The sequence below is a fragment of the Patella vulgata genome, chromosome 2, assembly GCF_932274485.2.
Source record: "Patella vulgata chromosome 2, xgPatVulg1.2, whole genome shotgun sequence".
Classification (NCBI taxonomy): domain Eukaryota; kingdom Metazoa; phylum Mollusca; class Gastropoda; family Patellidae; genus Patella; species Patella vulgata.
This window is the reverse complement of record NC_065880.2, coordinates 44114712-44142645: the sequence shown is the minus strand read 5'-3', so window position 1 is coordinate 44142645 and position 27934 is coordinate 44114712. Positions and strand designations below refer to the sequence as shown.

Here is a 27934-nt window from a genome sequence, read left to right as displayed (position 1 = left end):
ATTGTACATAAAAAATGAGACAACAGAAAAAAATAAGTGGTTAAAAAGGTTTTATTTGTAATAAGTTATGAAGTTTTGTCTTCTCTGGATTGTCATAATGAAATATTTTTGAGAATAATGTTTTTTTAGATCAATGATAAAACACAAAAAAATGACAAGTTTATTGTTTTTAATAATAAAGCTGGCACCACAAGTAAAAAGACTTGTACTATATGGCAGCCCACTATTGAGTATTTGGTTTCACACTGCTATCTTATCATTCAATCACATCAATAAATGAAGATGTCTTGAAATTATCGTTTCATCTCATCTCAGAACTCTTGTATAATGGAAGAAAATTGAAAACAAGCTGTGAAACAAAAGAGCTGCAAAGAAAAAAAAATATAATGTATATTGTAGAAAATTTTGGTGCAGGCACAATCTATATATATATTTGTGACTGTCGTTTGTCTGTCTGTCTGTCTGTCTGTCTGTTCGGGGTTGGCGGCTACACTAGGTCTACCCCGAGTCTGAAATTTGGGGTATAGGGGTAGCTCGGACCGGGGAGTAACATAGGCCAGGTGGCGTTAGTCTACCACTTCTGGTTTCGGAGTTATGACCCCCGAGCGAAGCCGGGTATCCTGCTAGTGATCTGATAAAGATAAATGGCAGATTTTGGGTTGGTTTTTTTTTTTAAACGGAGACTTTTGTGTAACTAGATATAAGACCTAGGTCCATATTTTGATTTTACCCCCCATGGACTTTTGTCAGGTATCATTGCAAATATGATTTGTTGAAGCAATTGTTTTTAATCAGTTTGATACAGATTTCTAGATTTTCATATAAATGGTCTGGAAATAGACAATTTTCTTGCCTATTTAAATCCCTGGTGGAAGAAGGAATTACAGACAAAATGGTGATATTTATCTTTCATAGACCATCCAAGAATGTCGTTCTTTTTATGAATGACAATTCATTTTAATAATATACCAATATAAAATTCAAACTTTGGACAGGTCATGTTGTTTTTGTCTAGTATATTAAGGTTTTGGTGCCAATGGTCTTTTAGTATATGATATAGTAGGGGAGTTTAAAATGTTGAATGTCAACAAATAGTCATATGTTCTACATATTTGACAGTACCAACATACCAACTGGTGAGAAAATCACTGTCTCAGATAGTTCATCCACAACTAAACAACGATTTCAACAGTAGATAAACTTCAAACGCCACCATAAATAAATCATCCCACTTTCTTCAAAGACTAGCAAAACAAGAGATGATAGATTTATAAATATTTATTGGTCAATTAGAGTGGACAGTAAATGACCACCATATGATGATATATGTTAAGAAATGACCAACAGGTTGCTTGTGGTATATGATGTTTTAGTACTGGAAATCTTTAACGTATTTGGGATTTTGCAGGGTGACCTGGGAGCTGGTCTTAACTTAACATGAATATGCATATTACCCCTCCACATAATTTATTTAAATATTTACTTGATGCATTATTTTAAAGTCCATTTATTTATAATCATTCATTATTATATAATATTTCAAATACATAAAGTTTTTTTAAGCTAATAAACTGACTGTACAAATCCTGACAAAGTTAACAAATTATTCTTGGGGGTGGAATTGGACAAAAGAATCTTAAATTGTTATTCACAGCTTGTATCCACACTAAAATGAACTATAATTGATTATTCAAGAAAACAAATAAAAATGGTAGACGGTCTCCTAGCTTTGATTCAGTTAAATTAGAGGCACATCAAAAGGTGGTGCTGCCTTGTTTATATCATTTGTAGGATGTTGAATGTTGCAAAAGTTTCAGATATTTGCAAGTACACTGAATGGAATTGAGCCATTTTAGACTGATATTCCTTTCTTAAGATTTAACTTTCACAATGTTTTAATTTGCAAGGGATTCAAAATTCCTATGATAATTAGCAATCTGTGGCTTTGAAGGAATTGACATTAATAGTGTATAATGTATGTATTGTGGTACAATGTAGTACCAGTAGTTGTGGTATATAGGGTACAGTTAGATTAACAAGTAGAGTTTGATGAGATATTGAAGGAAAACTAATTAACAACTGATATATTGTTGTTCAACCTGTGTTAGACTTGCTTCAGTAAACTCCATAGTAAAGAAAATACATTATGCCTCTGAGCTGGACCATCGAAACTGATAACTTCTTCTTTTATGACTTTTCCACTTGGCTTTGTTATGTTTTTGGGCTGCCGTTGTTATGGAAGGTTATTTTTTATGTTCTAACTTAGAGGGGGGTGTGATGAATACCAGATTAACAGAACTAACCAGATGAGTTTAAAAACTAGTTAAATATTACTTATCTTTTAAAAACCATATGTAAAAGATGTTTACATCCCCCTCCCTGCTAGTTCTCGCCTGACCCCCAGTTTAAACAATACAAGATTTATAGCTTTGTTCTCTGCTATCTACATTTTAGTCAATCTTCCAGAAAATGGGAAACCATTATCAGTTAGTCATTATAGTACTCAGTTCAAAAGCTAAATATGCTTAGATATTTTTTCTGTTGATTTTTTAAACTGATACACTGTTGTGGTTGACTGACCAGTGCTATTAACCCTAAATAGTAAAGTTTATTTTTGCAGATGTTATCACCCATAAAAAAGGTCATAGTCTGAAGTATGTGTTATATTAAGTACTACAAGATAACTTTTTTGCCAAATTTTCAGAATTCTTGGTGTATTGGTAGTAGGACATATATTGGTAATAAACTTTTTCTGTCTCTGTTATTTGGCAACACAAATGAAATCATCTGCAGAACAGAAAAAAAATAATATAATAGAAGAATATATTTTTGGTAAGATTGGCAAGAAATTAACAAAAGATAAGGGTTGATGCAATAATCTTTTTACCATATTTCACGTGCCAGATTATGTATGTGGTGTATGATAAAGCTTTAGTGTAAAATTCATGTATCTGTTGTTTAAACAGCTTCATTGGTATGATCAAAAGTGTGACACTTTGTAATAGGTTAGCTCACTCACTACGTTATGCAGATAACCCCATTTTCCCATACAATCATGTCATCATTCGCTAGAGATATATGCTTTAATTAATACTGCTTATCAAGTTAATTATTAATTCTTACTTTCATCCTAATTTTGTTTTAATTTCTGTTTTAACCATATGATCTAGCTGTACCTTTTGCACAGAAATGGATTGTCCTGTCTAGATTTGGGCAAAACTATGCAATTGGTTGCTAATGAAAATATAGTCTCCTTTCTCTAGCTTGGAATGATGGTAAGTCATGCCATTAGGTATTAAGGGTAATGTTAATTATTATTGAAAATTTCGTCAAGGATCTGATTGTCGATTTTGATAGAAAGACCAGAACTGATCAAATTGGTACACTTACATGTATCATGAGATAACAGAATTATTCATATGATATGATCATACAACTAATATCAAACAAAATCCACTGTTCGAATAACAATAGTTAGCTTCTTTCTGATCTAGTTATCCAATATACATGCACATAAATGCAGTGTAGAAAATAATGTTCTCTTTCATCTCCTACAATGTCCATACGACATGAAAATCCCCTGAAATATTTGGCAGGAATGTAAAGTTATGAGTTTTGTAACACTTTATAAATCTATGGATCACATAAGAGATTCTGTGAAGTAACAATATAACATATGGTTTTATTATTTATTTAAATATAACCACAGCAGGATATCAAACATAGAATAACATTTTATGTGCTCACATTATTTCTTGGAATTTTAAATAGAACAGAATAATAGCATGTATTCATATATTTTTTTCATACTTTACTTAATAATTGATATTTCAGACATTAGTCTGTAGTCTGTAGGTAGACTCTAACTTTTGCATCAAATTGGATTATCTGTAAAGAAGATAGTTTGAGCCTTTGAGGTTGCAAGTACTGCCAATAGACAATACTGTAAGAACATTCCAAATGCCACCTGGGGCCATGCCATTACAACTGGAATTGATTATATTACTTTTACTCTTTTTTTTTTAATGTATTCACGCAAGCTGTTGTCTTCAAAGGAAACTCTACTAATATCTGGTGTTAAGTTTTAATTTCACATTTAGATATGATATTGCAGAACTCTATGTGCCAAACTTGACTAGACAAGATTCTTCAAGGTTATTTAACAGTTGTATTTGTCACAGAACCAGATAGATGACATTTCCAGATTCAAATTCCCAAAATAAAGTGGCTTCAAGCCACTTCAAGTGAATTTAGATTTGACATTGTAATGCAGAAGCATGGATTTCGATAAGAAACCATCTGTAAACAAATTGAAAATTTGGCTAGATTTTGGGCAGAGAAATTCCAGACATCAATTGTTTTACATTTATCATTGTTGTGAGCAGTAAACAGACGATAATTGTTATATATTGTGTTGAAAGCCTTATTATCTTAATAATGTCACTGTATTCTTCTAATAACAATTAAACTAATATTATGTAGTGGATATTAACAGCCATCTGTTTTAAACCATGTGAAAAGCAGCTTAAGTTGTTGTTAACTTGGTGTTTTTATTAGCCCTTGTATTTCTCAAAGTCATTTCTCGTGAGAGCAGACGTTCTCTGACTAGGAGAAATTTTAGCTCAGGTTTTGTAATTAATAGTAAAAAGTCTTGGGAACAGTTTGAATAAAAACTGGTCTTCACAGCTGGATGGCGCTAGTTTTTATGTTGTAATACTTATACAAGTGTCACGAACTTAAGATTAAATTCTTTCCTAAGGTTTTATATCTGATGCCATCAGTTTAGAGATCTCTTATTCCAAGTGGTGTATGGTGTTGTCAATTTCTGTCTTGAGTATCAATAATAATAGGTATGTCAGTCATGTACAAAAAATAGTTGCTTTGATCTTAGGAAGATTTCTATGGTTCGTGTCATCCCTTTGAAGTTGGGTTTAAAAAGATGATAAATGTAGACAACAAATTAAAATGAAAAATGGAATTTACTTTCATAAAAAAAAATAATTCAGATTAAGATCAACTAACCTTACTTATGTATGCATAATTATTCTAGTCTAGGGTTAGTTGTGCTTATATGGCTGACACTAAACTAATTCCAAAATCAAATATTTTAGAAATTGAATTTTATGTAATTTGGTGACCTTAGTCGTGAAAAATTGTAATTATATAGATATCAGATCAATTTGTGTTATGTATCATGATGCTGGGTTTTATATTCCTATGGTTGTTTGTAACATATAACAGGCTTACTGGTAAACACAACAATGGAAGCCAATAAGTGATGTGGTCAGTAATTGTTTGCCATAATAATAATCCTTAATTTTTCTTGAAAAAAAACCTCCTGAACTCAAAGTCTCTGATATTAGATAATCATCAGAATAAACAATCAAAAGTTGGTTTACAATATTACATAGCATGGTTATTACCCCTAGAAGATAACATTTCAATTCACAGGTCATTGTATACTCCAGATTAAATCTTGTGTTTGGCAGACTGCTTGAAGATTAATGCAAATTTTATGAGTGTTTATGTGTTATCAGGACTTGATGTGGTGCACTCCTACAGACATAAAAACAGATGTAATTATATGATATTACATGATAGTATGATCCTGTGACTTTTACACCATAGATAACTCAGCTTAAAAATATGTATATCTCCCGCTAAAATATAAATATTTAAGAACTTTTTGGTCCCATTCAGCAGCCCATAAATCCTGGAGTAAATTATAAATATATGATTGTAAAGAGTATTTTATGTCAGTGATAAAAGTGAAGTAAATTTATGTAATATCCTCTGGACAAATGAATTGTCAGAGTAGATGTTGAAAGATTCTCACAATATTTTGTTAGCAGTGTATAAAACTTTGAAATTAAGGAACAGATTATGACTACCAAATAATACCAGTAGGCTGAACAACTGAATTATAATACCTGTGGGCAGAACAATATAACTCATCAACCAAATTATAATACCAAAAGGCAGAACTATGTGACTAATTAACCACACTATAATACAACTTCTTTAAGTGGCATTTAGTAATTGAACAGTAACACACTAACACTATTTTATGGAATAACAATCACTGCTTTATAGATATGTAATTAATTATGGCTTCGGTACATTGTAACCACTTAGGGTTTTATCATCATCGCTTTGATCAGTGCTAGTTATATATACGGTCTATATTTATGGCTTCTTTTTGTACTGTATATAAATACTTTATGTTTTACATATATCACCTCGGTGGAAGCGGACGTAAAATACAACTAACACTAACTAACTACATATATGTTATCATTTGCTTGATAAAGACGAGAGTATCATCGTCGAAACGTTGCATGTTAATAAACCAGTGATTGTTATTCCATAAAATAGTGTTAGTTTGTTACTATAATACAAGTGGGCAGAACTGTATACCTGACTAATTAACCAAATTATAATACCAGTGGACAGACTTACAAGACCAATTGACAAAATTATAAAAATCTGGGTTCAGAACTATCGAAGCTCAAATAAGATATTAAACCAATGGACAAAATTACTCTGGTGAATTAACTTAATTAACTTATAACAACAGGGCAGTACTGAAAGACAAATGGTATAATTATAAAACCTATGGACAGAACTACAAGACCAGTTTACATAATCATGAAACCAATGGACATAATTGTAAGACCAATGGACAGAAGAGTAAGGGAAATTGATATGACCTTGAGATAAGTGGACAAAACTGGAAGATGAACAAGACATAGTGACCTTAAAACACTGACTAATAAAAAGGACGAAATGAACCACATGTATTCTAATCAGTTATTTATTAGACAAAATTCAGTGAAATAAATTTTGGTAGGACTGGATCAAAGATTGTTTTAGTGACTAGCTTTGTAACCCTATACAAAGGAATCCTCCCTAAATTTCACAGGATGGTGAAATAAATTGTGTTTGTATTAGATAAGTAGAAGTAAATTGTTTACTCTATTGGAACTGTGAGAAAAATGGTAGTTTAGGAGATAAAGGGTTAATTCCTGTTAGAATATTGTTTACAGGATTTAAGTGCTAGTTCCTTTAGTGCAATGTTAAGTCACCTAATAGTGTGTAGAAACCAGGTCTCACATGGGACAGATGAGAAACATGACACCATCTCAGCAAACAGTCTGTCATAACTAGATATTTTCTAAGAAATCTCCCTGTTAAAATTGTTGTTGATTTTAATCTGATAAAGCTGATTTTCCCATGACTCCATTTATGCTTTAAAAAATGATTCTTAAGAAGAAAAATATTTACTAACCTCGGAAGTTTTTATTCAAATGTTTAGGAAAGTCGCAAATGTAACTCGATTTCAAATGTATAAATTTTCCATTTGGTTTGTGTAACAGTATCAAGGATTTTATTTTGAGAACACCCAGTTTCTGTGAAGTGTTGATTGTCACTCATATGTTGTTGAGATGTTGATACATACCATGTGAATTATTTATACAAAACTTTTGATCTCTTTGCCATGGATTCAGTAAATTACAATCTGCAAGAAACCATACATGCATGCATTAAATCACCCCGAGGAATTCGGTTAAATAATATCTAGGTCCAGATTGGGGATGGTTTTTAGGGACTGCAGTTCAGTACAGTAGTCGACAACCACTTGACACAACTCAGAAAAGATTTTTTTTATGGTGACTTTGTTCACACCAACTCCTTTGGAAATGTTTCAGATTTTCCTTTTAAATGATGCTGACCAGATAACATGAAAGAGATAATATTGGGTGTGTCAAGTTTAATATTGGCAACACCTCAATTTAGTGCAGATGGGAGAATATGCATCTGCATCTTTGGAAAAGAACAGTTTCTGGCAAAAGTAAGCATAAAGACCCATATGCATTTTCCCTCTTCACTATTTCACTCAGCATTGTCCCAATTTATTAATTTGTGTTTTCAATGTTTTCCAGTTTTGTTATTTTACATATGGTACAAAAGATGTTCTGGAGAGAGAATGTAAAGATCTCCATAAAAAAATACAGGTAGGTACATAATCAGAGTGCATAATACTTATATTGGTCAGTTTGTATATTTTCTTCTTCAAATTCAAACTAACACTTACTAGCGGGACCGTCTCAATAAAATGAGATTGAGTCCATGGGAATTAAACTAATGTAACAGAATTCAATCATAATGTTAAAAAAAAATCCAGAAGTAACATCAAAAGTAATCTAACATCTATACAATGATAACTTATTACATCTTCTATAAATAAATCTATATTTAAAATAAGTGTATTCACATTTAAATAAACATTCCCAGCAATAGAGTTGTAGTAGAACATGTTTGATAGATTTATCAACATGGCTTGAAGACTTTCAGCAGCTGCTAAATTAATTTATGAATGTAATAGTTGATTATATCTGTTTATACTACACATATTAAACATAATCCACTTTCAAGTTTTGAACAGGACTCGAAACTTAAAATCTTTTGTCAATAAATGGAGAAACATGAAATAATAAATGAAAATAAAATTTACTGCCAGCAGTCATAAAGCATAAAAAATTCAAAAGACAATTAGTTTAAAGGAGATAAATCTCCCTTTTTTTCCAACTAGAAATGGACACAAATGGATCACAACGCATACAATAATGTAATGTAAATGTATGTAAACTGATTTACATTCAATCGTTTCTGTTTTTACTGTAATTTTAATCAGTTAATGTTTGGCAAAATACGTGAAGAGTCCAAATTGAATGTTAGTCTTTGGCATCTGGTTATTCCAGTCAGCACTGGTAGTATTCTCCTGTGGGATATGTTTAGCTTCGTTCATCGAGTCACTTCATTACAAATGGTGCTCGAAAGCATTCTAGCACACGATTCGTGTGCCAATTTTAAAATTTTCATTTTGTCTTAAATGTTGGATATCAGAAGCCCATCTTTTCCCGGTAAAATCACAGAATCAATGTTGATTTAAATTGACCAATAAGTTGTGTTTGCAATGTCGAAGACTGGGGATGATTTTGAGTTAGCAACTAGTTTCCTTTATTAACATGTTTAAAAGGGATCTTGAAGTCGTAGACTGGAAAAAAAACTGCTCAAGACTGAAAAGAGGGATCATTTCCAGTAGATATGTCCGTTTGTTGGGGGGGGGGGGTAAACTTTGAAAGGGAATTTTAAAGTTAAAATCAGTCATATAATTACATTAACGGGTAAAACAATCCACAAAACTAATTTTTAATCATCTTCACAATATATCTGAATGCTTGCTAGTTGCTATGTCTTCACTTTCACAGATATTTATGTAATTCAATTAGAAACTTACCACCATGATGTCTTATTCAGATAGTGTATGCTCATTTTCCATATAGCCTATTACTGTTGTTTGTATAAGGTATTTCTTTATTGTGATTTAATCAATAAAATCAGTTCAAATACAAGTATAGTCAAATTATTGATAAAATATGTTCAAATAAATGAACTAGCTAAATTAAGGATTTGAATCAGCAGGTTGTGATGTGGGATCTCAGGGGCTATTGCACTAATTCACAGTATTCTAGTACCGTTTTTCATGTTTTTTAATTTTCTGTCAAATCTTGTAATTTAACATTACGCATCTGTAATACTTGTTGAGCCATCTATACATTTTAAAGAAATATACTTGTCTTAAATCAGACAGATTCTTAGGATAATCACAGAATAATATACATAAAAATAATTTATATGAAACTCTGCCCATTAAATTTAAATTTTATAATCTGCATTATGCAGACTGGTAAACATTCTCATGGTATAAATGTGATTAAAAAGGTGACCTGTGCCTTGAGACATCTGGAATAATGAATAATTTTATTTAAGACATTAAAACCATATGGAATAGGAAACCATTTTACTTTGAAATCATGTGGTTAAAAGGTGCATTCTGGTTAGTTTGTAATTGATGTTCTTATGAGCTAAGACATTCAGGGAGGTTTTTCTTAAGTTAGTATAAACGCCATGTTTTGTATTTATTTTTTTTATGCTGTTGATTTAATCAATGGATTGCCACTCTAAATTGTTACAAAGTTTGGAATAGTTATTTTATATTTCATTCAAAATTTGTGATCTGAAATACATGACAATCTTTCATAAACATATTCAGTCCACTGAAAAAAATATATTCTTACCAAAGCAATATCTCTTTTGTTATTGACAATCTACTAATTTTAATGTGACTGCAATTATACTTGTAAGACTATAATAAATGGATGAGTCAAGGTGTTTCTTGGTAATATGTGAGTAATGCACATTCAAAGATAGCAATGTCAGGCTCAGTGCTCGGTACTGTCTAATGATTAATTTACATGTATTTAATTTATTCTGCATGTATTATATAGTTTGAGTCTATAATTCAATTTGTCCTGGTCATTAGAAATATACTTGCAGATAATAATAAATTAGAGGGTTGCAGGGGCGGATCCAGAGGGGTGGGGGGGGACGGCCAACCCCCACCCCCCCTGCTCAGTTACATAATTTTTTATACGCCCACATTTTCATGTGGACATATTATGCCGTCGCCCCTGTCCGTCCGGACGTCGATATTGGCATGTATCGGATCGAAACTTCATGGATTATGGCCCCTGATTGTACGAAAAATCACGTTTTTAGCTTGTGGACCCTATAGTGGTCACAATTTTTATCCGATTTTGTTGAAACTTGAAATGTAAGTTTATAACCCAAAGATCTCGGTTCCTTTCGATATTTGCGTGTATCAGACTGTAACTCCCTAAATTATGGCCCCTGATTGTACGAAAAATCAGGTTTTTAGCTTGTGGACCCTATAGAGGTCATAATTTTTATCTGATTTAAAAAAACGTATTATTATATCACCGTTACACCCTAAGGATGGCTGAGTTCGAATTTCATGAAAATCGGCCCAAAATTGACAGACAAAATGGCCGCCGTTCATTCTCAAATAGCGTAAAAATATGGTATATCAAGGTTGTGGACACCCTAAGGACGGTTGAGTTCGAATTTCATGAAAATCGCCCCAAAATTGACAGACAAAATGGCTGCCGTTCATTCTCAAATAGCGTAGAAATATGGTATATCAAGGTTGTGGACCCTATAGAGGTCACAATTTTTATCCAATTTTGTTGAAACTTGAAATGTAAGTTTAAAACCCAAAGATCTCGGTTCCTTTCGATATTCGCGCATATCGGACCGTAACTTCCTAAATTATGGCCCCTGATTGTACGCAAAATCACGTTTTTAGCTTGTGGGACCCTATAGAGGTCATAATTTTTTTCCGATTTAAAAAAACGTATTATTATATCGCCGTTACACCCTAAGGAAGGTTGAGTTCAACAGACAAAATGGCCGCTGTTCGTTCTCAAATAGCGTAAAAATATGGTATATCAAGGTTGTGGACCCTATAGAGGTCACAATTTTTATCCGATTTTGTTGAAACTTGAAATGTAAGTTTATAACCCAAAGAACTAGGTTCCTTTCGATATTTGCGCATATCAGACCGTAACTTCCTGAATTATGGCCCCCAATTTTGTTGAAACTTGAAATGTAAGTTTATAACACAAAGATCTTGGTTCCTTTCGATTTTTGCTCATATCGAATTGTAATTTCCTGAATTATGGCCCTTGATTGTATCAAAAATCGCGTTTTTAGCTTGTGGACCCTATAGAGGTCATAATTTTTATCCGATTTAAAAAAACATATTATTATATCACCGTTACACCCTAAGGACCACTGAGTTTGAATTTCGTGAAAATCAGCCCAAAACTGACAGATAAAATGTCCGCCCTTCGTTCTCAAATAGCGTAAAAATAGGGTATATCAAAGTTGTGGACCCTATAGAAGTCACAATTTTTATCCGATTTTGTTGAAACTTGAAATGTAAGTTTATAACCCAAAGATCTCGGTTCCTTTCGATATTTGCGCATATCGGATTGTAATTTCCTGAATTATGGCCCTTGATTGTAGGAAAAATCACTTTCTTCTTAGCTTGTTCTCTATACATCTCTCGTTTTTGTAAATCAACACTTTTTATGAGGAAAGTTTCTCGACTGTGTGCTTTATCCTTTATCGTCAGATGTTGGACAGGATGGGCACCCAAAGCACGAGATAATGATATAGACATTATGTGATATCACAATTAATGCTTTGCATCCATGAAATTGAATCACAATGTCATTGTATTAATTCATAATAAAAACTGACGTCAAGCGAGGTGTTGAATTTCTCTGTTTAAAAAGCCCAATGATGTATATGCGCCAAAATGACGATAGAGACCATGCAGGAAGGGGGGGAGATACATTGTCTCAGGAACCTGGCAACACACCACCCCCCCCCCCCCCGCAAAATTTCCTGGATCTGCCCCTGGGTTGAGCAGGTGACCAAGCTATGCTCAAGGAAACATTATTGTTTAAGAAACTGAAATTGACATTAATAGTTTGCATATATCTTACACAATACAACGGACACCAAGTAACTGAAATCAATGAATTAAAGTTTTGCTTTTTTCTTTTCAAATTGTCTACTGGTTTTGCTCAGGGCTCCATTCTTGGACCAATTCTATTTATTATCTTCACTAAAACATTTTCAGCCATTGCTTAAAAGTTTGGTGCCATTAATCTTTATGATGCAATGAGTATGTATTAGCTAATTGAAATGATGAATTAAATATTTATGTTATTATTGCAGGTGGAGTTGGATGGGAAGCTGATAGATTTACCAGAAATAGAAGGATTAGTTATATTAAATATATCAAGTTGGGGTGGTGGTGTCCGTCCATGGCAACTTTCACCAGATGAAGAAGATTTCAAACCTGTCAGGTAATTTAAACATTGTGATATCACATGACGAATATCTCTGGCAGTTAATGTTACAACATATTGTCAAGAATTCATAATATGGAGAATTATTTTTACTTGCTGACTATGTTTTGGATTTATTGTTGGGACATTTTGTGCATTATTAGGTTTTTGTGTATTAGGTTTTTTGCATTGTCACGTTCCTATGCAGTTATTTATTAGTGATTCTTATACATTATCAAGTAATAGTTAAACTTTAGCCAGCTGTAATTAGCTTAAGGTATTATTTATCTAACAGCCTTTAAGAATAATGTTGTATCAATCACTGTAGAATGGGGTTTAGTTTTGAGTTAAAGACTATTATCTTGGGACTATTTTTCTTTTATGTTCTGTTAAGCTTAGGTAATTGAGTACTGGTAACATGAAATGTATCATGAGCACAGGTACAAGTACTTTAAATTCTGGTGTTGTTAAGTTTTAAATTACTGATATCTGTCATGTTGGAGTAATAAATTATGTAGTTTGTATAGTTAAAATAGAGTGGGGTAGAGACTGTGTTTAAATTGATGTTTATAATTGATTGAAGATTCATCATGAAGTAATCAGACAATGTTTAAGTTATGCTGGTATACAAATGTCTTGTGTCATCAGTATTATACCAGAACACTTAAAACTTCTTGACATGTTTACATGTACATCCTCCTCCATTCTCCCATTTATAATTTTATAAAATTAAACAATGGATTTCTCAATTTGTGTGGCATCCGGTTTCAAAGCTAAATGAACAGTAAATTATTACGATTTAAAAATGTAATTAGTTTAGATGGAGAAAAAAAAATACTTCCACAAATGTAGTTTGTTTAGCTGGACAAAATAAATGAGGGAAATATGTATTGTTAATTGGGAATTTATAATGATATTGAAGATCATTGACGATAATTAAAGAGGTCTGAAGATGTTTTAAATCCGTAGTCTGCTAAAAGACTGTTGTCTTTACAAATTTCTCTTGAGCATTTATCAGAACCAAATCCAAAGTAACACGTGGACAATTTGGTGCCAGGAAGATAAATTCTGTTCATGATTTTCTTTTTGTGCACTCAAGAACATTTGGTTATAAATTCTTCTATCTTTGCAAAAGATAATAAGTGGACACTCCTCCTGACAAAAACTCCAAGCCAGCTTTTACAGGTTCTGTTTACAATATATGACATGACTCAGATGAAAGTGCTAACAACATATATCTTTGTGTATTTTTTTTGTTTTAACGAGTGGAAAGGTTCAGTATACATTCTGCTGCACCCAGATGATTCACCAGATTAGATTCTTGTACAATTGTTACCATTTGAGGACACCAAACTGTAATAAAAATTCTTCTCTGGGCTGTTTAGGTTATATTTATTTGCATAAAATAAGGCTGTGTTAAGAAATACATTTGTTGATGGTCCTAACCGGACCTGGGAAATAAACCCAACCTGCAGTTTATTTTTCTTAAAATTGGACTAAATTCAACCCAGAATTCATGAGAAACAATGTAAAACTTTATTTATGGCTCGTATCATTCAATTAACAATGTCTACTACATGTAGTGCCAGATAATTAATTTTGATTATTGATTGATACAACTTAAATTTAATCACAAAATTCTAATTTCTGGCTTTGACACATTTAAATATTCTATTATATTAAAAATTTCAAACACGATCTAATTTTCACATGTGCAAATCTAGATTTTATAAAGCCATCATCAAGGATCAAGAAGAACCCTGACATCCATGATTTAATATACTTACAGTTATAGATAAAATATATGTAATATAAGAATGAAGATTAGGCATAAGATGGTAGATAAGATTAATTTATGTGTTAAAAAACAGGCAGATACTTGACATAACCTAACAATTTATTACACTTCTTTAATGAGATAATTTTTAAGTGCCCTTATTAGCAATTTTCCCCTTTCTTATCTTGTGAAAATTTATTTGACATTTTAATGAAAGTTGACAAGAGCTTATAATTAGTGATCAACTGTGGTGCAAATAATATTCCTGTAAGCATGAGGTTTTAATTTTAAAAAAATATATATATATTTTGTTGGCTTCATTGTCAAACAAATGAAAATGAAATGAGGTTCAACATCCTACTTTTCTGCACCAACTGGGATAATGATGACACCAAGCGTATACAATGTGCTATGAGAGAAATTTTGCCCTGACAGTGGCATTGCGGCCTACTCTTTGTTTCAAATTCCAACTGCAAGTGGTTCTTTTACATGCATGTCAAGGTGTACACAGTACCAAGGCTTTTCATCCCATCCGAATAACTAGACAATGTCCTATTTAGACCTTTCCATCCTGCACCACAGACAAGGAGAAACTCTGCCAGAAAATCCTAAGGAACTTTTCTCGGCCAACATCTGAAGGGAACTCAAGACCTCTTACTCACTTTAGTGGGGGGGGGCACGTTGGCTAAGGGGGCAAGATCTTCAATCCCTGCATTGGCAAAATTTTCATCATAGCGCACTGTATGGTGTATGCCCGTCTTCATTAGCCCAGTTCGGAGCAGAACTCCATTTCATTTCATTTCTTACTCACTGAGTCACACAAACAACTACCCTTTGTATTATGAGAGTGTGTCTTGAATCTGAGAATTACATTTTATTTCAAAATTTTATTGCAAACAAATAGACATCAATGCAAGGAGTCTCCTAAATGGTGACACGGTATGGCATTTAATCAACCAGATTCTAGTGCAGTAGAGAATGTTGATGTTACCTTTGCAATTTATGCACATGCAACAATAAGACCTTAGATAAATTTCAAACATTTTATTTTAGCCCACATTTAAATTATGATTCTAAAGGGAAAATGAAAACAATATTGTCTACATTTAGTTATTATTGCTTTCAGGTGTTGTTGAGTTTTTATAGTGTATGTGCATCATTACATATTACATTTACATATGGTTATGATGTAAATTGTAGAATTGTTGGGATTATGACATCAGTGAACAGTTAATGTTAAAACTAGGGTGGCTAACAGACATGTGTTGTAGTAATCCAAGTCAACAATTTCTAGGCGCAATGACCGAGTGTTGTAAATGTTTATTTGAATTCAATCCTTCATTGGATTTTGTTGAATAATGTGAAAATAAACTTGAGTGATAAAATAACTAAACAAGAGATTAATTGTCACCATGTTTCTATAAAAAATAACATTGACTGTGGTAGGCAATCAAGATAACACTCAATTATTACAGTATGTTAGTTTTAGTACAGATTACAACTAGTTTGATGAAATGTTTTAACTGCAATGGTAATGATGCTGACAAATTGAAATTGAAAGAATTTATTACAATAGTGTAAAGCTTTTACTAGCAAACATTAAAATTTTACAGATTCACAAAGTGAAATTATCCCCAAATTTATTGTAAAGACTATTATTACATTACAATTAAATTATCTGACTAAATTACTTTATTTTGAGCGAAGTTAACAATTGTTGTAGTTTTGACAAGATGTGTGCATCGATTGTAACCACCATACTAGTCATTTGAGTCTTAGCCTCACTTCTCCATTTTTAAATTAAATCATGAAATGGCCAACTGCTCTAATCTACTTAAAATCAAAGCTATCTGATGGCATTGAGGGTTGATTATGGTCTTGTCATGTTAATAAATGTCTAATTAATAATTTATAGACCTGTAATAGGCAGATTTAGCTCTTACATAATGCCTGTTTAAATTAGTTAGGATGGATGGATTTGAATATCATTTTTGAACCAATATTTTATTTAGTAAGAAGACTTTTAATTTGTTGTCTATCTACTGGGCTATAACAATTAACAGAGTGGGGAACAAGCTTTTTTTTCTCATTTGAGTTTTAAGAAATATCATAACAGTCCAGTAGCTGTCATTGCATATCTTGCCACCTTTGCTCCATCAAAAAGCAATTTAGAGAAATACCCCACAGTTTCATTTATTTCAGAACTGACAGTTACAGATCATCCAGTTATTTCATTCACATTACATAATTTAAAAGTGAAAGGTTATATATATTTTACCAGCAGAAAATATGATGGATAAATTACCAATCACATCTACTGACAGTCTGACACAAACAATACTGACACATCACCTCTTTTTTGAGGAACCGAATCCAACAAGAACTTTGTATAATTAATGCCAATTCGTTATGGATGGGGAATTAATTCTACTTTAGACTGTGATATTACAGTGACAGTGATGATATTTTGTTATGAATTTTCCTCATTTTTGCATTATGTGATTTTTATTTGTGATTTTATGCTAACATTTTTGTGTACACTAAATATTGGTATCTACACTGTCTATTTTTTTAAAACTTTTATGTTGTTAATAACTGTCCTCTCTTCAGCAATGTGTAAAAAATACATTAGACTATTGACTAGAAATGAACTTAGCTTAACACTCTAGTTGGTTAGTCCCCCAACTGCCAAATAAGCAGTCCCACGATCTATGCGCCTGACCAAATTTAGAGTACATTTAGACCTTTTTTTCTTGAAACTGAGGGAGGGGTGGTGGCTGAATGGTTTAACATGTGCGCATTCAATTGAATCAATTGACGTGGTTTTGATTCGAAGGGTGTACGTGACAAGGAGTCCAACCTCATGTATTTTACTCTGGGTTGACGCTTTGGGACACGATAACTTTGGTTTTGATTAAGTGAGAGTGATGAAACTCTGAGTATAGATTCATTTCATTACCTTAACTTAGTTTGATGATGAGAATTTTCTGGTTAAGCTAAAGTACGATAAGCAATGAGATTGGAACATAACAACTCTGCTTTTAAACCGAGAATTTCATATTTTCTAAAAAGGCAAAACATAATTATTTCTTATGTCTTTTGCTCAATAGGTTATCAACTCACTATTATACAATCATAGGCATTATTTCCCACACTTAAAAATCATTGACACAGGAAATAATAACACAATTACCTCCCTTGTTTTCCTATTCCTCCCCCCCCCCCCCATGGAATAGCTATCTTCAAACGTTTGAATTTGAAGTTGAAAATGACATTTTTGCCAATTCCTCAACTGGCAATAGTGAATTATAGGATTAACAGGTTTATTCTTTAACAAGGTAGGACTGTTTATAGATACCATCTATTTTAAGGCTTTATTGTAATAAATTTTAAAAATATAACTTAAAAATATGAAATTGTAACTTTAATTGAGGTAGAAAAAAAGTGTCATTGTGTCTGTTTGTGTTATCGTTTGTTTACATGTCAACGATTGGCTAGTTAAAGACATGTGACCTGTACCTATATCCAAATATGGTTTAAAGAGAAAGCTTCGGCAGTAAAATAATCCGCCAACTGTGAGTGCTAAATAAAAAAACTGTGGGGTTAGAACTTCAGAACTATTGATATTTTTATTCAGAATACATATCTCTATTAGTCGCAGCAAAGATGTTTTTTCTGATAACATTATTTGATGTCAGCTACTGGCCTAAATGTAAGAGGTTTCTGTAACCAGTCATTGTGTCACTGATCAGATCCACATCTACTTTATTTTCTCTTCAATGTTTTTTATCAAGAAGTAGACAGATAATCAGATTTAGACAAAGATCAAATTTGTTTTAAACAAAAGCTATATATCTTTCAACGATTCTCCTGAGACATGATCTTTAAAATCTCCTTGGGTGGTTACATGATAATCTGTCTATAATTGACAAAGAGATAATGAAGAAGGTGTTAACATATATGTAGCTGTCGTCATTGCTTTGTCTTTAACTGATGAAAAAAGAAATCATTTCCTTGACAACCAATAAGGAAAACTAGCATCTCATTTGTAAATGTCAGCTAGAATTGATTAATATGCCATTCAGACAGCCATATATAAGCTAGTTTGAATAACTCATTTTTTTTTTAAGACAGTGGACTGTAGTTTTTGCAATCGAGACCAGTTGATAATTAGGCAGTGCATTAGATCATTTAGTCAAGTGACAAGGAGTAGGGTCACCTGCCCAACCTCATGGGTTTTCTCTGATTTCCTCTCACTACTAAATACCCCTACATGTATGTGTAAGCGAACTGTTGAAATATAATTGAACCATGTGTAAGTCCCGGAACGACCTAGTTTGTGTCAATTGGAAGTTAAACCCTATTTCTCTCACACACATAGCACATATCCTAAGTCAAACCATATAAGGTAATGAATAATCTAGCTGAATCTGCAAATTTTAAGCCGTCATGAGCTTTTCAGATGGCCAAGATAAGCCTGCTTCGAAAAGAAGCAATTTTAAATTCTGGTTTGAAGCTTGTGTTTTTAACTTGGTTGATTTGCCGCACTTTTGTATTCAGATGACAAAATGAATTGGCTTGACAATCACTGGTGGTTTTAATCCAGCTTAAGTTAATGATGCATTAGGTAAGAGCTAAATCTGCCTATTACAGGTCTTTATGTTGGCTTGAAATGCTATGTAAACTATTTTTTAGACATTTATTCACATGATTAACCTATAATCAACTCTCTAGATCATCAGATGGCAGAGATTTAAATGGATTAAAAGGCTTTTGCCATTTAATAATTTAATTTTAAAATGGTGAATCAAGGCTTGGATAGTACTGTTGCTACAATCTTTGCCACATCTTGTCAAAACTTCAAACAGTGACAACTTCACTCAGAATAAAGTAAATTAAATGAAATTTTCAATATATAGTCATTTTACATTATCCATTTTTCAACGATTATAGCAAGAACGTTCAGTTCTTTATCTGAATCTTACATAATGCATCTTTAAGTGTCTGAATGGCCTGTAAGTAGAAAGCATCATGTCAAGAAAATCTATTCGAAATAGTTTCAGCTTATTCTGACAAGTGTCATTGCAGTTGCTTGTGTGAAAAGTGAGAACAATGAAGGCTATTTTCCATGAAGATAAAGATATCTACTTAAAGTATCTGTTAAAATTTATGTTATATTAATCCAAAAGAGAGAATTTAATACCTGTATAATTAAAGTATTTTTAAGTTCCCTTTAAATATAAAATGTTTATGTGAATGTTTGAAGTGATACAAAATGCATGAAGTCTGCCGACAGTCCCAGATAACCTTTTCTACCCACTTATATCACAACATCATCAATTACTCTAATTAACGCTTCTTATGTCTTGCGTTACCCATGATTCATGTGACATGATAATTACATGAAATAAGAAATTTGTTACTTTATCTTTTAATAGCCTGCGTTTCTGTCTTTGATATATTAAAACCGTGTTTTTACCAGACACATGCACTAAATTGCATAAATGTTTATTTCTGTAGGGTCAGAGGACTCCTAAAATTATAATTCAAATAAAAACACACAAAATACATCTCTGTGTATCTACTTGTAATCTAAAAATCTTATATGGATGTTGTCTCGTCTCTATATCCAAACTTGTACTTGTACTGGTTGTTGTATTTGCCAAAATTACTTGTGTATATCAAGTTTGGAATTAACAGTAATGTAAATTAAGCATTACTTGTTTTGATTATATTTTTTTTCCTTTTGTGATGGGTACAGTTTACATGTTTATAGCTCAGACATCTTCATCTATTCCATTAAGATTGGCATTAGTAATAATGTTGTATTTGGTGTCAGCTACTGGCCTACTACAACCACATTTAATTCCAAGAGGACTGATTACAATTCAGGACCTTAGGTTTGTGATTGTTGAAAAAGATTTATTTGTCTCTGATAATCATCCAAACCATTCAATTTTCACATAAATATTGTAACCTCAAAACCTATACTGTAGTTAGATGTATAACTAAGATAAAGTAAATAAAAGCATGTCAAATATAAAAATCTCTTCTGTTTAATAAGGTGTCAAATATTTAATACTGATAAATAATAAAGATATATAATTGTGGGCTATAATATGCTATAATCTCCTGTATATATGGCCTTAATTGACCTTTAAATCTGACCAGTTGACAAGAAAGATTGTAATCTGATATCAACGACCAAGGATCCCCCACTGCTTCCATTGTTCATGTTAATGTCTATTGAATGGGGTACTAGGATATCTTGCTGAATTTCAGTTCTGTAAACTGAATGACCCTCTCTGTCCCTCTATTAAACCCATATACCCCCTTATATTGTCCACTCTATTAAATTAATAGCAGATGACTTGTCTTTTGTTGTTTGAATGAGAGAGGTTATCAATCGTAAAATCTACAACCAATACACTATGTTTTAATAAACTCAATATACCAGTTTTACAATGTTACTTTAAGTGACTTACACAGATAAAATCAGGCTTATCATCAAATGACTTGTTATTGCCACTTCCAGAATTTAGTTGACCTCCCAGGACAGAGATAGGTTGCCAGGCAATTAAATATGTTCACTTATATTAACAGATAACAAGGATGAATCCACAAAAGAAAAACAGATCCTTATAAGGCCTTACACTTGTTGTCTGCATGTTTATGCGGTCAAAAAATATAGCATAATAGTGAGGCATCTTCTTATAAAAGTGCATTTTTCTCCAACAATACATAAATTTAAAAAAAGAAATAGGCAGAATTGTCTGTTTAAAGGGTTATTCTGATCCTTATTTTTAAATTCAAATACATTTGTTTGAGGATGGTTGTTTATGTAAATAGATTTTAAATGTGTCATCACCCTTGTAACTTGCATTATTATTTTATACATGTATGTATCTACATAAACATGATTTCAGGAACAGAATTATAAAGTGATAATTTAATTATTCGAGATGGATATGGTCTGTAGGAATATAAGAATGTAGATATATACATTTTAAATAATAATACCTCAAATAACTCACATTAAAATACACCTGCTTTTCTATACAAATTATATTTTAAAAAACTCACAATAAAATAGGTATAATATTACTCATACTTGAAAGGTGTGAGTTAGTGCATGACAAGAATCCACCTACTTGTATTATATATATTATTAATGTGTTATATTTTAATATAAAAAAAGTTAATGGAATTTAAATTTATGATACCTGTTTTGATGTAAATATATACATGTTTACTTACCATGATGTAATTTAAATTTGAATTAACCAATGAAGTTGATTTTAGATAATATGCTAGTTATTGGGAGTACCATGCAAAATGTTGTATTTTTTTATTGAAATTAAGTTAAAGTCCTTATTTATTATGTTGAATCTCCTGCCAACTACAGTATTGTGATGTTGAATCTCTAGAAACGCTTTAGATCATAAGGTTTTGTCATTGAGTCAGGTGGTGTGGTTTTGATCCTAAACCTTGTACATGACAAGGAGTAGGGTTGCCTGCCCAACATGGGAGATTTTCTCCAGGTCCGCTGCTTAAGACCCCTATGCGCAAGAGAATTATTGAAATGAATGTGTACCATGTGTTAATCCCAAAATGACCTAGTTTGTGTAGAGTTTGGGTTAGACTGCACTTCTTTCTCTTTATTACTTTGAAAATAACAGATAACTTTGATTTATCAGAATGCTAGATTTTTTGCTTTGAGATTTTATAACTAAAATAGAAACCAGGTATTGTAGTAAAAGAGTAAATATTATTTATACATTATTACAATCATTGATCATTTAACCACAGGATATTTGACTTTATTAGAAAAATATTATTTTTTATTATCAACAACAATAGAGTTTTTTAAGAGAGATTCTATCTACTTGTACCTGTTCTTAACTTGTACAGTTTCCTTTCTTCAAGTTTCATTTGACGGTAATAAAGACCCCCTGGCAAATAGTCGCGACAACATATTTTGTAGCTGGTTGATTGTTATTGAAATTGTTTGATATTTCAATTCGACATATAATTAAAATCATAAATATGTACATTGGATTCTAAAGATTCTCATGGTTATGAATCGGGATAGAAGCAGTCATCAAACAGTATTTTGTATAAAAAAATGAATGCATTGCTCTTATTTCTATACCAAAATTAATTTCTGAAAATGACCTATAGTTATTTCATGCCATATGGTTGCATGTTGAAGCTCTCTCGAGTGTAAAATTCATTACACACCTGACAAGATGTGACTGTAAAGGACGCTGTCCAATTATTGAAACCGAACACCTGGTAGCTCAAGGTTATGATTTGCACCTCCCTTCTTCAAGATCCTTCTCTCATAACCTATAATTTCTGTCACACCAAGGATAAAAAAAATGGTTGGGTGGTTAAACTAGGGTTGATAAACTCCTTTGTCTCTGATTTAATGGCCTATTTATTGTTAGTAAGGGACAGGTACCTGATTGTGCCCCAGACTTCCAACAGATCTTCTAGACAGTCAACGTACTTCTAACACCAATGTTAACCAGATTTCTATCATTTTTTTTAATGTAGGCAAATATGACTCAACATTTTATGGCAAAAACATGTGTTTTTTACTAAAGCTGCGCAACACCTCAGGGGTTGGCAAGTTATTTTTTTACTCTCAAAACAAAATTTGATATGATCTTTTTAGAATTTGGTGGAAAATTGAAGCAATTAAGTCAAGATTTAACTGTGACTTAAAAATAACCAAGTAGAGTAATTTTGGCTAATTGGTTAGAAGATGACTCACTTCATAAATAGCTTTTAGCAAAATAAAACAACTTATTTTTCAGTTTTGATTAAATCTGACAATCCTTTCTGTAAGCAGTAGTTAGCACAGGGTCCTTAACTTCCCCCCTCTAATTACCTTCTCTTTTAGAATTTCAGTACAATTGTTAACATGACAATAATATTTTATAATAGTCTTTGTCCTGGGGAATTTTAACATGCTATATAACTTTTAATACTCAATGGGCATAATAGGTTTAGAAATGTACATTAGGTAGACATGTACAAGAATTTCAGGGATGTGATCACATTGAACAAGTGTTTATTGGTTATATGAAAATTAATGTAGACATATTTCTTATTCATGTTGCTAAACCATCAGCATCAGTAAGCTTATTCAAGATAGCCTATTTCTCTAAAAAGTTTGGATGTAGTGGTCTTTATTTGTGTCAAGTGTCAGCAGGTAAACCACCTGTTCTTCATCTGTATATTATATTTTATTATACCTATATATTTACTATTGTTATATATATATATATTTTATTATACCTATATATTTACTATTGTTATATATATTGAAGAGATTCACCTGGTTGGGTAGCTATAAAACTCACAATTCATGCTAAAATGTTCTCAAATTTGTTATTTAACTTATCAGTTGTAGATTTCTCCTTGCTTGGATTCAGTAAAATTGAAACAGGACCATCAAAAGATTTAAGTGAAGCTTATAGATAGCACTGACTTATTTGAACCATATGTCGTGAAGCCCACAATGAAAAGATAATTAAGACACATTCACTCCACACATTATAAATTCCCCAATTTCAGGTGGAGGACAATATTGTCAGTATAGGTCATGGCTGTCACTTTATCAATGAGTACTTTTGCTTATTGTATCAAAGATGCATTAAGTAAGAGCTAATTATGTCTATTGCAGGTCTTTTTTTAGGCCTCAAATATAAATTATTGATTAGATATTTATTCACATGACAAGCAATAATCAACTCTCTAGATTATCAGATGTTTGTGATTTTGAATGGATTGAAACATGATAGTCATTTAATAATTTAATTTAAATAGTCGTAACTTCGCTCAGAATGAAGAAATTTGTCTGAAATTTTCAATTTATTCCCATTTTGTTATCTATTTTTAAACTATTATAGCGAGGACTGTTAGCTATTTATCTAAATCATAATAAATAGATATTTAATAATGTAATTATGTTGGATATGTTTCAGATATGATGACAAAGTATTGGAAGTGATGGCTCTTTATTCATCTTTCCATATAGCACAGTTACAAGTTGGATTAGCATCACCAATTAAATTAGGACAAGCTAGTGAAATAAAGGTAAAGATACAGAGGGGCCTTAATGAAATTTATATATTTTGTCAGAATGTTCCACAGAACAGTGAGCTGTGGTGCTCATTATCAGCCCTCCAGCACCCATGGGGGGAGGAGGGGGGGAGCTGGCTCACTTGTCCATGGGCCCAGAAGTATGACATATATGGTATGTCATATGTTGTTGTGTTTAATCTCAGTTTCTGTGTTTTAGCAAAGTGACCTCCAGTTACCCCAGATATATGCCAAAAGACTGTATGGTTGCTTGTCCCAGGGTTTGTATCTCCCAAACTATATAGTCTTGAACACTAAATTAGAATGTCCTATACCAGTTTTTGAAGCCTGGTCCTCACTTCTCATGGGGTAGTGCCTCTGGGGCAAAGTGTGGTTTAAGTTATTTCAAATGTATTTAGTAATTGAACAAGAATATACAGGTCACAATTCAATGGAATACAATTACTGCTTATTACTGAGTGACGTTTCGACTAGGTTTCTCTAGTCATTATCAAGCAATGTATAAAGTGTAGTTTGGCTGGGAAGATCAACTGGGGTTCACCCATGTACACATTGGAGTGCATGTAAGATATCCCTCGACAATGTATAAAGTGTAGTTTGGCTGGGAAGATCAACTGGGGTTCACCCATGTACACATTGGAGTGCATGTAAGATATCCCTTGACAGTTAGAATACACTGAATTGTAGGTAGAAATGCAAGAAAAATTCTCTTTCCTAGCAGGGAGCCACTGTGGCTCAGTGGGTAGTACATTGTCTTGCTAATCTGGAGGTCCTGTGTTCAATCCCTGTGTTGTCCGAGAAAGTTCATTGGGATTTTCTGGCATCGGTGGTGTTGGCCTTAGCGCTACTGACCAGACAAAATTTCCTCCATAGCACACTGCATGGTGTATGCCTGTCTTCATTAGCTCCATTGCATTTCATTTTCATTTTTTCCTTGCAAATGTGTAAAATTAACTGAAGTATAGTGTTGATGATGAAAATTAAAATGGGCGCGTCTGTAGGTCTGTCTCTCCGTCATATTTTTTGGGACACAATAACTCTCCTTCTTATTGAGCTAGAATGTTCAAACTTGGTGTAGGTATTTATTTGGTCAATGCCTTGATGGAATTCAAAGATGAGCATTTCCTGCTTAGAGTAAACAGAGATAAGCGATTTGATTGGTTGATGTTTTGGGACACGATAACTTTAGTTCTAATTAAGTGAGAGTGATGAAACATCAATACCTTGACTAAGTTCGATAATGAGCATTTTCTGCTCAGGGTAAGCAGAGCGTTAAGCAATTTGATTGGCCGAGACTTTGGAACTCAATAATTCGCCTTCTAATTAAGCTAGAATGTTCAAACTTGGTGTAGGTATTTATTAGGTCAATGCCTTGATGGAGTTCAAAGATGAGCATTTTCTGCTTAGGGTAAGCAGAGATAAGCAATTTGATTGGTTGATGCTTTGGGACACAATAACTTTAGTTCTAATTAAGTGAGAGTTATGAAACTTGGTGTATAGTTTTATCACATCAATACCTTGACATAGTTCTATAATGAGCATTTTCTGCTCAGGGTAAGCAGAGCGATAAGCATATTGATTGGTCGAGACTTTGGAAGACAATAACTCTCATTCTAATTGACCTAGAATGTTTACACTTGGTGTAGATGTTTATTAGGTGACTGCCTTGATGGAGTTCGAAGATGAGAATTTTCTGCTTAGGGTAAGCAGAGAGATAAGCAATTTGATTGGTTGAGACTATTGAGGTAAAATGTTCATTAGGTGAATGCCTTGATGAAGTTCGATGATGAACATTGTCTGCTTATGGTGAGATAAGGAATCTGATTGGTTGATACTTTGGGGCACGATGACTTTGGGTATTATTAAGTGAGAGTGACGGAACTCTTGAGTATAGATTCATTATATCATTACCTTGACTAAGTTTGATGATGATAATTTTATTCCTAGGCTTAAGAGCGATAAGCAATTTGATTGGTCAAGACTTTGGAACATAATAACTCTGCTCTTTATTGAGGTAGAACGTTTAAACTTGATGTAGATGTTCATTAGGTGAATGTCTTGACTGAGTTCAATGATTAACATTTCGATGCTTTGGGACAAGATATCTATCTATCTGATAGAGAATGATGAAACGTAGTGTATAGTTTGATTACTCATACTTTTGAAAAAAAAAAATTAATTAATTAATATGTGTCATATATTCTGGGATTTCGGCGGGGGACATCAGCCTCACTGTTGGCTTGTTTACCATTTAGCTTTAGTAATTTTTTTAATTTCTCTTTCTACAGATTCGATTGAGTGGAGGAAATGCCCCAATGCAAGTTGATGGAGAACCATGGATACAACATCCAGCAGAAATCATCATATCACATCATGGACAAGCATCTATGTTGGCTAAAATGGATTAGTAACATATTGTTTTAATTCTGTTTAAATTGAATGATGCATTATGTAAAATTTAGATAAAGAGCTGGACGTTCTTGCTGTAATAGTTCAAAAATATATAATTCCAAATGAATATATTGAAAATCTTATTCAATTTACTTTATTCTGAGCAAAGTTGTCAATGTTTGCAGTTTTGACCAGATGTGTGCATTGATTGTTTGTTATTGTAACCATGGAGCTCGTTATTCATGGCTTAGTCTTGCTTATCCATTTTTATATGCCTACATTGAAATATAATGTGGTCGTATATTGTTGTTGCTCTCATCCGTCAGTCTGTCCTCTAGAGGATAAATTTAATATACGATCGATCGACTTTAAATTTATACACAGTGTTTAAGGTAAGGTAGAGGAAGCCTTTTGATTTTCAGTGATTTCCAATAATTACTGCCACTTTGAAAAATCTTGTGGACGTTCTAGAGGCTAAAGTTAATATCCAGTTGACTTTAAGTTTATACACAGTGTTAACGGTCATGACACGAAGAATCCTATTGATTTGCAGCGATTTCCGATAATTACTGCCAGAGCTATGGCCCTTGACCACTTTGAAAAATCTTGTGGAGGCTAAAGTTTATATCCGATTGACTATTAATTTAATACACAGTGTTTAAGGTCATGAGATTAAGAATCCTATTGATTTTTAGCAATTTCCATTAGTTACTGCCAGTGTTATGGCCCTTGATCTCTTTGAAATATCTTGTTGACGCTCTAGAGGCTAAAGTTAATATAAATTGTTTAAGGTCATGAGACAAACAATCTAAACAAATTCATAATCAGATTTTCATGTATTATAAATGTTCTCATTACTGACAAAAAA

At 32.5% G+C, this 27934-nt stretch overlaps 1 protein-coding gene and 1 long non-coding RNA gene across 4 annotated transcripts in view; one reads left to right on the top strand and one right to left on the bottom strand.

Annotated features, from left to right (window-relative positions):
- LOC126810489 (diacylglycerol kinase epsilon) overlaps positions 1-27681 on the top strand; it is a 52434-nt gene extending 24753 nt beyond the window's left edge. For both annotated transcript variants that reach the window (XM_050535579.1, XM_050535580.2), the window contains exons 8-11: positions 7944-8015; positions 12673-12803; positions 24558-24669; positions 26964-27681. In XM_050535579.1, the coding sequence (XP_050391536.1) occupies positions 7944-8015; positions 12673-12803; positions 24558-24669; positions 26964-27083 (435 nt within the window). In that variant the 3' untranslated portion in view covers positions 27084-27681. The remainder of the gene's footprint in view (positions 1-7943; positions 8016-12672; positions 12804-24557; positions 24670-26963) is intronic.
- LOC126810506 (uncharacterized) lies at positions 38-8356 on the bottom strand. Of its 2 annotated transcripts, XR_007675235.1 has the most exons (4): positions 8276-8356; positions 7289-7519; positions 1131-1244; positions 38-365 (listed from the first exon to the last, which is right to left on the bottom strand). It is a non-coding gene; the product is annotated as an uncharacterized LOC126810506 (long non-coding RNA). The 2 variants fall into 2 exon arrangements; XR_007675236.1 differs by lacking the exons at positions 7289-7519; positions 8276-8356 and adding an exon at positions 3391-3573.
- Positions 27682-27934: the final 253 nt, after the last annotated feature.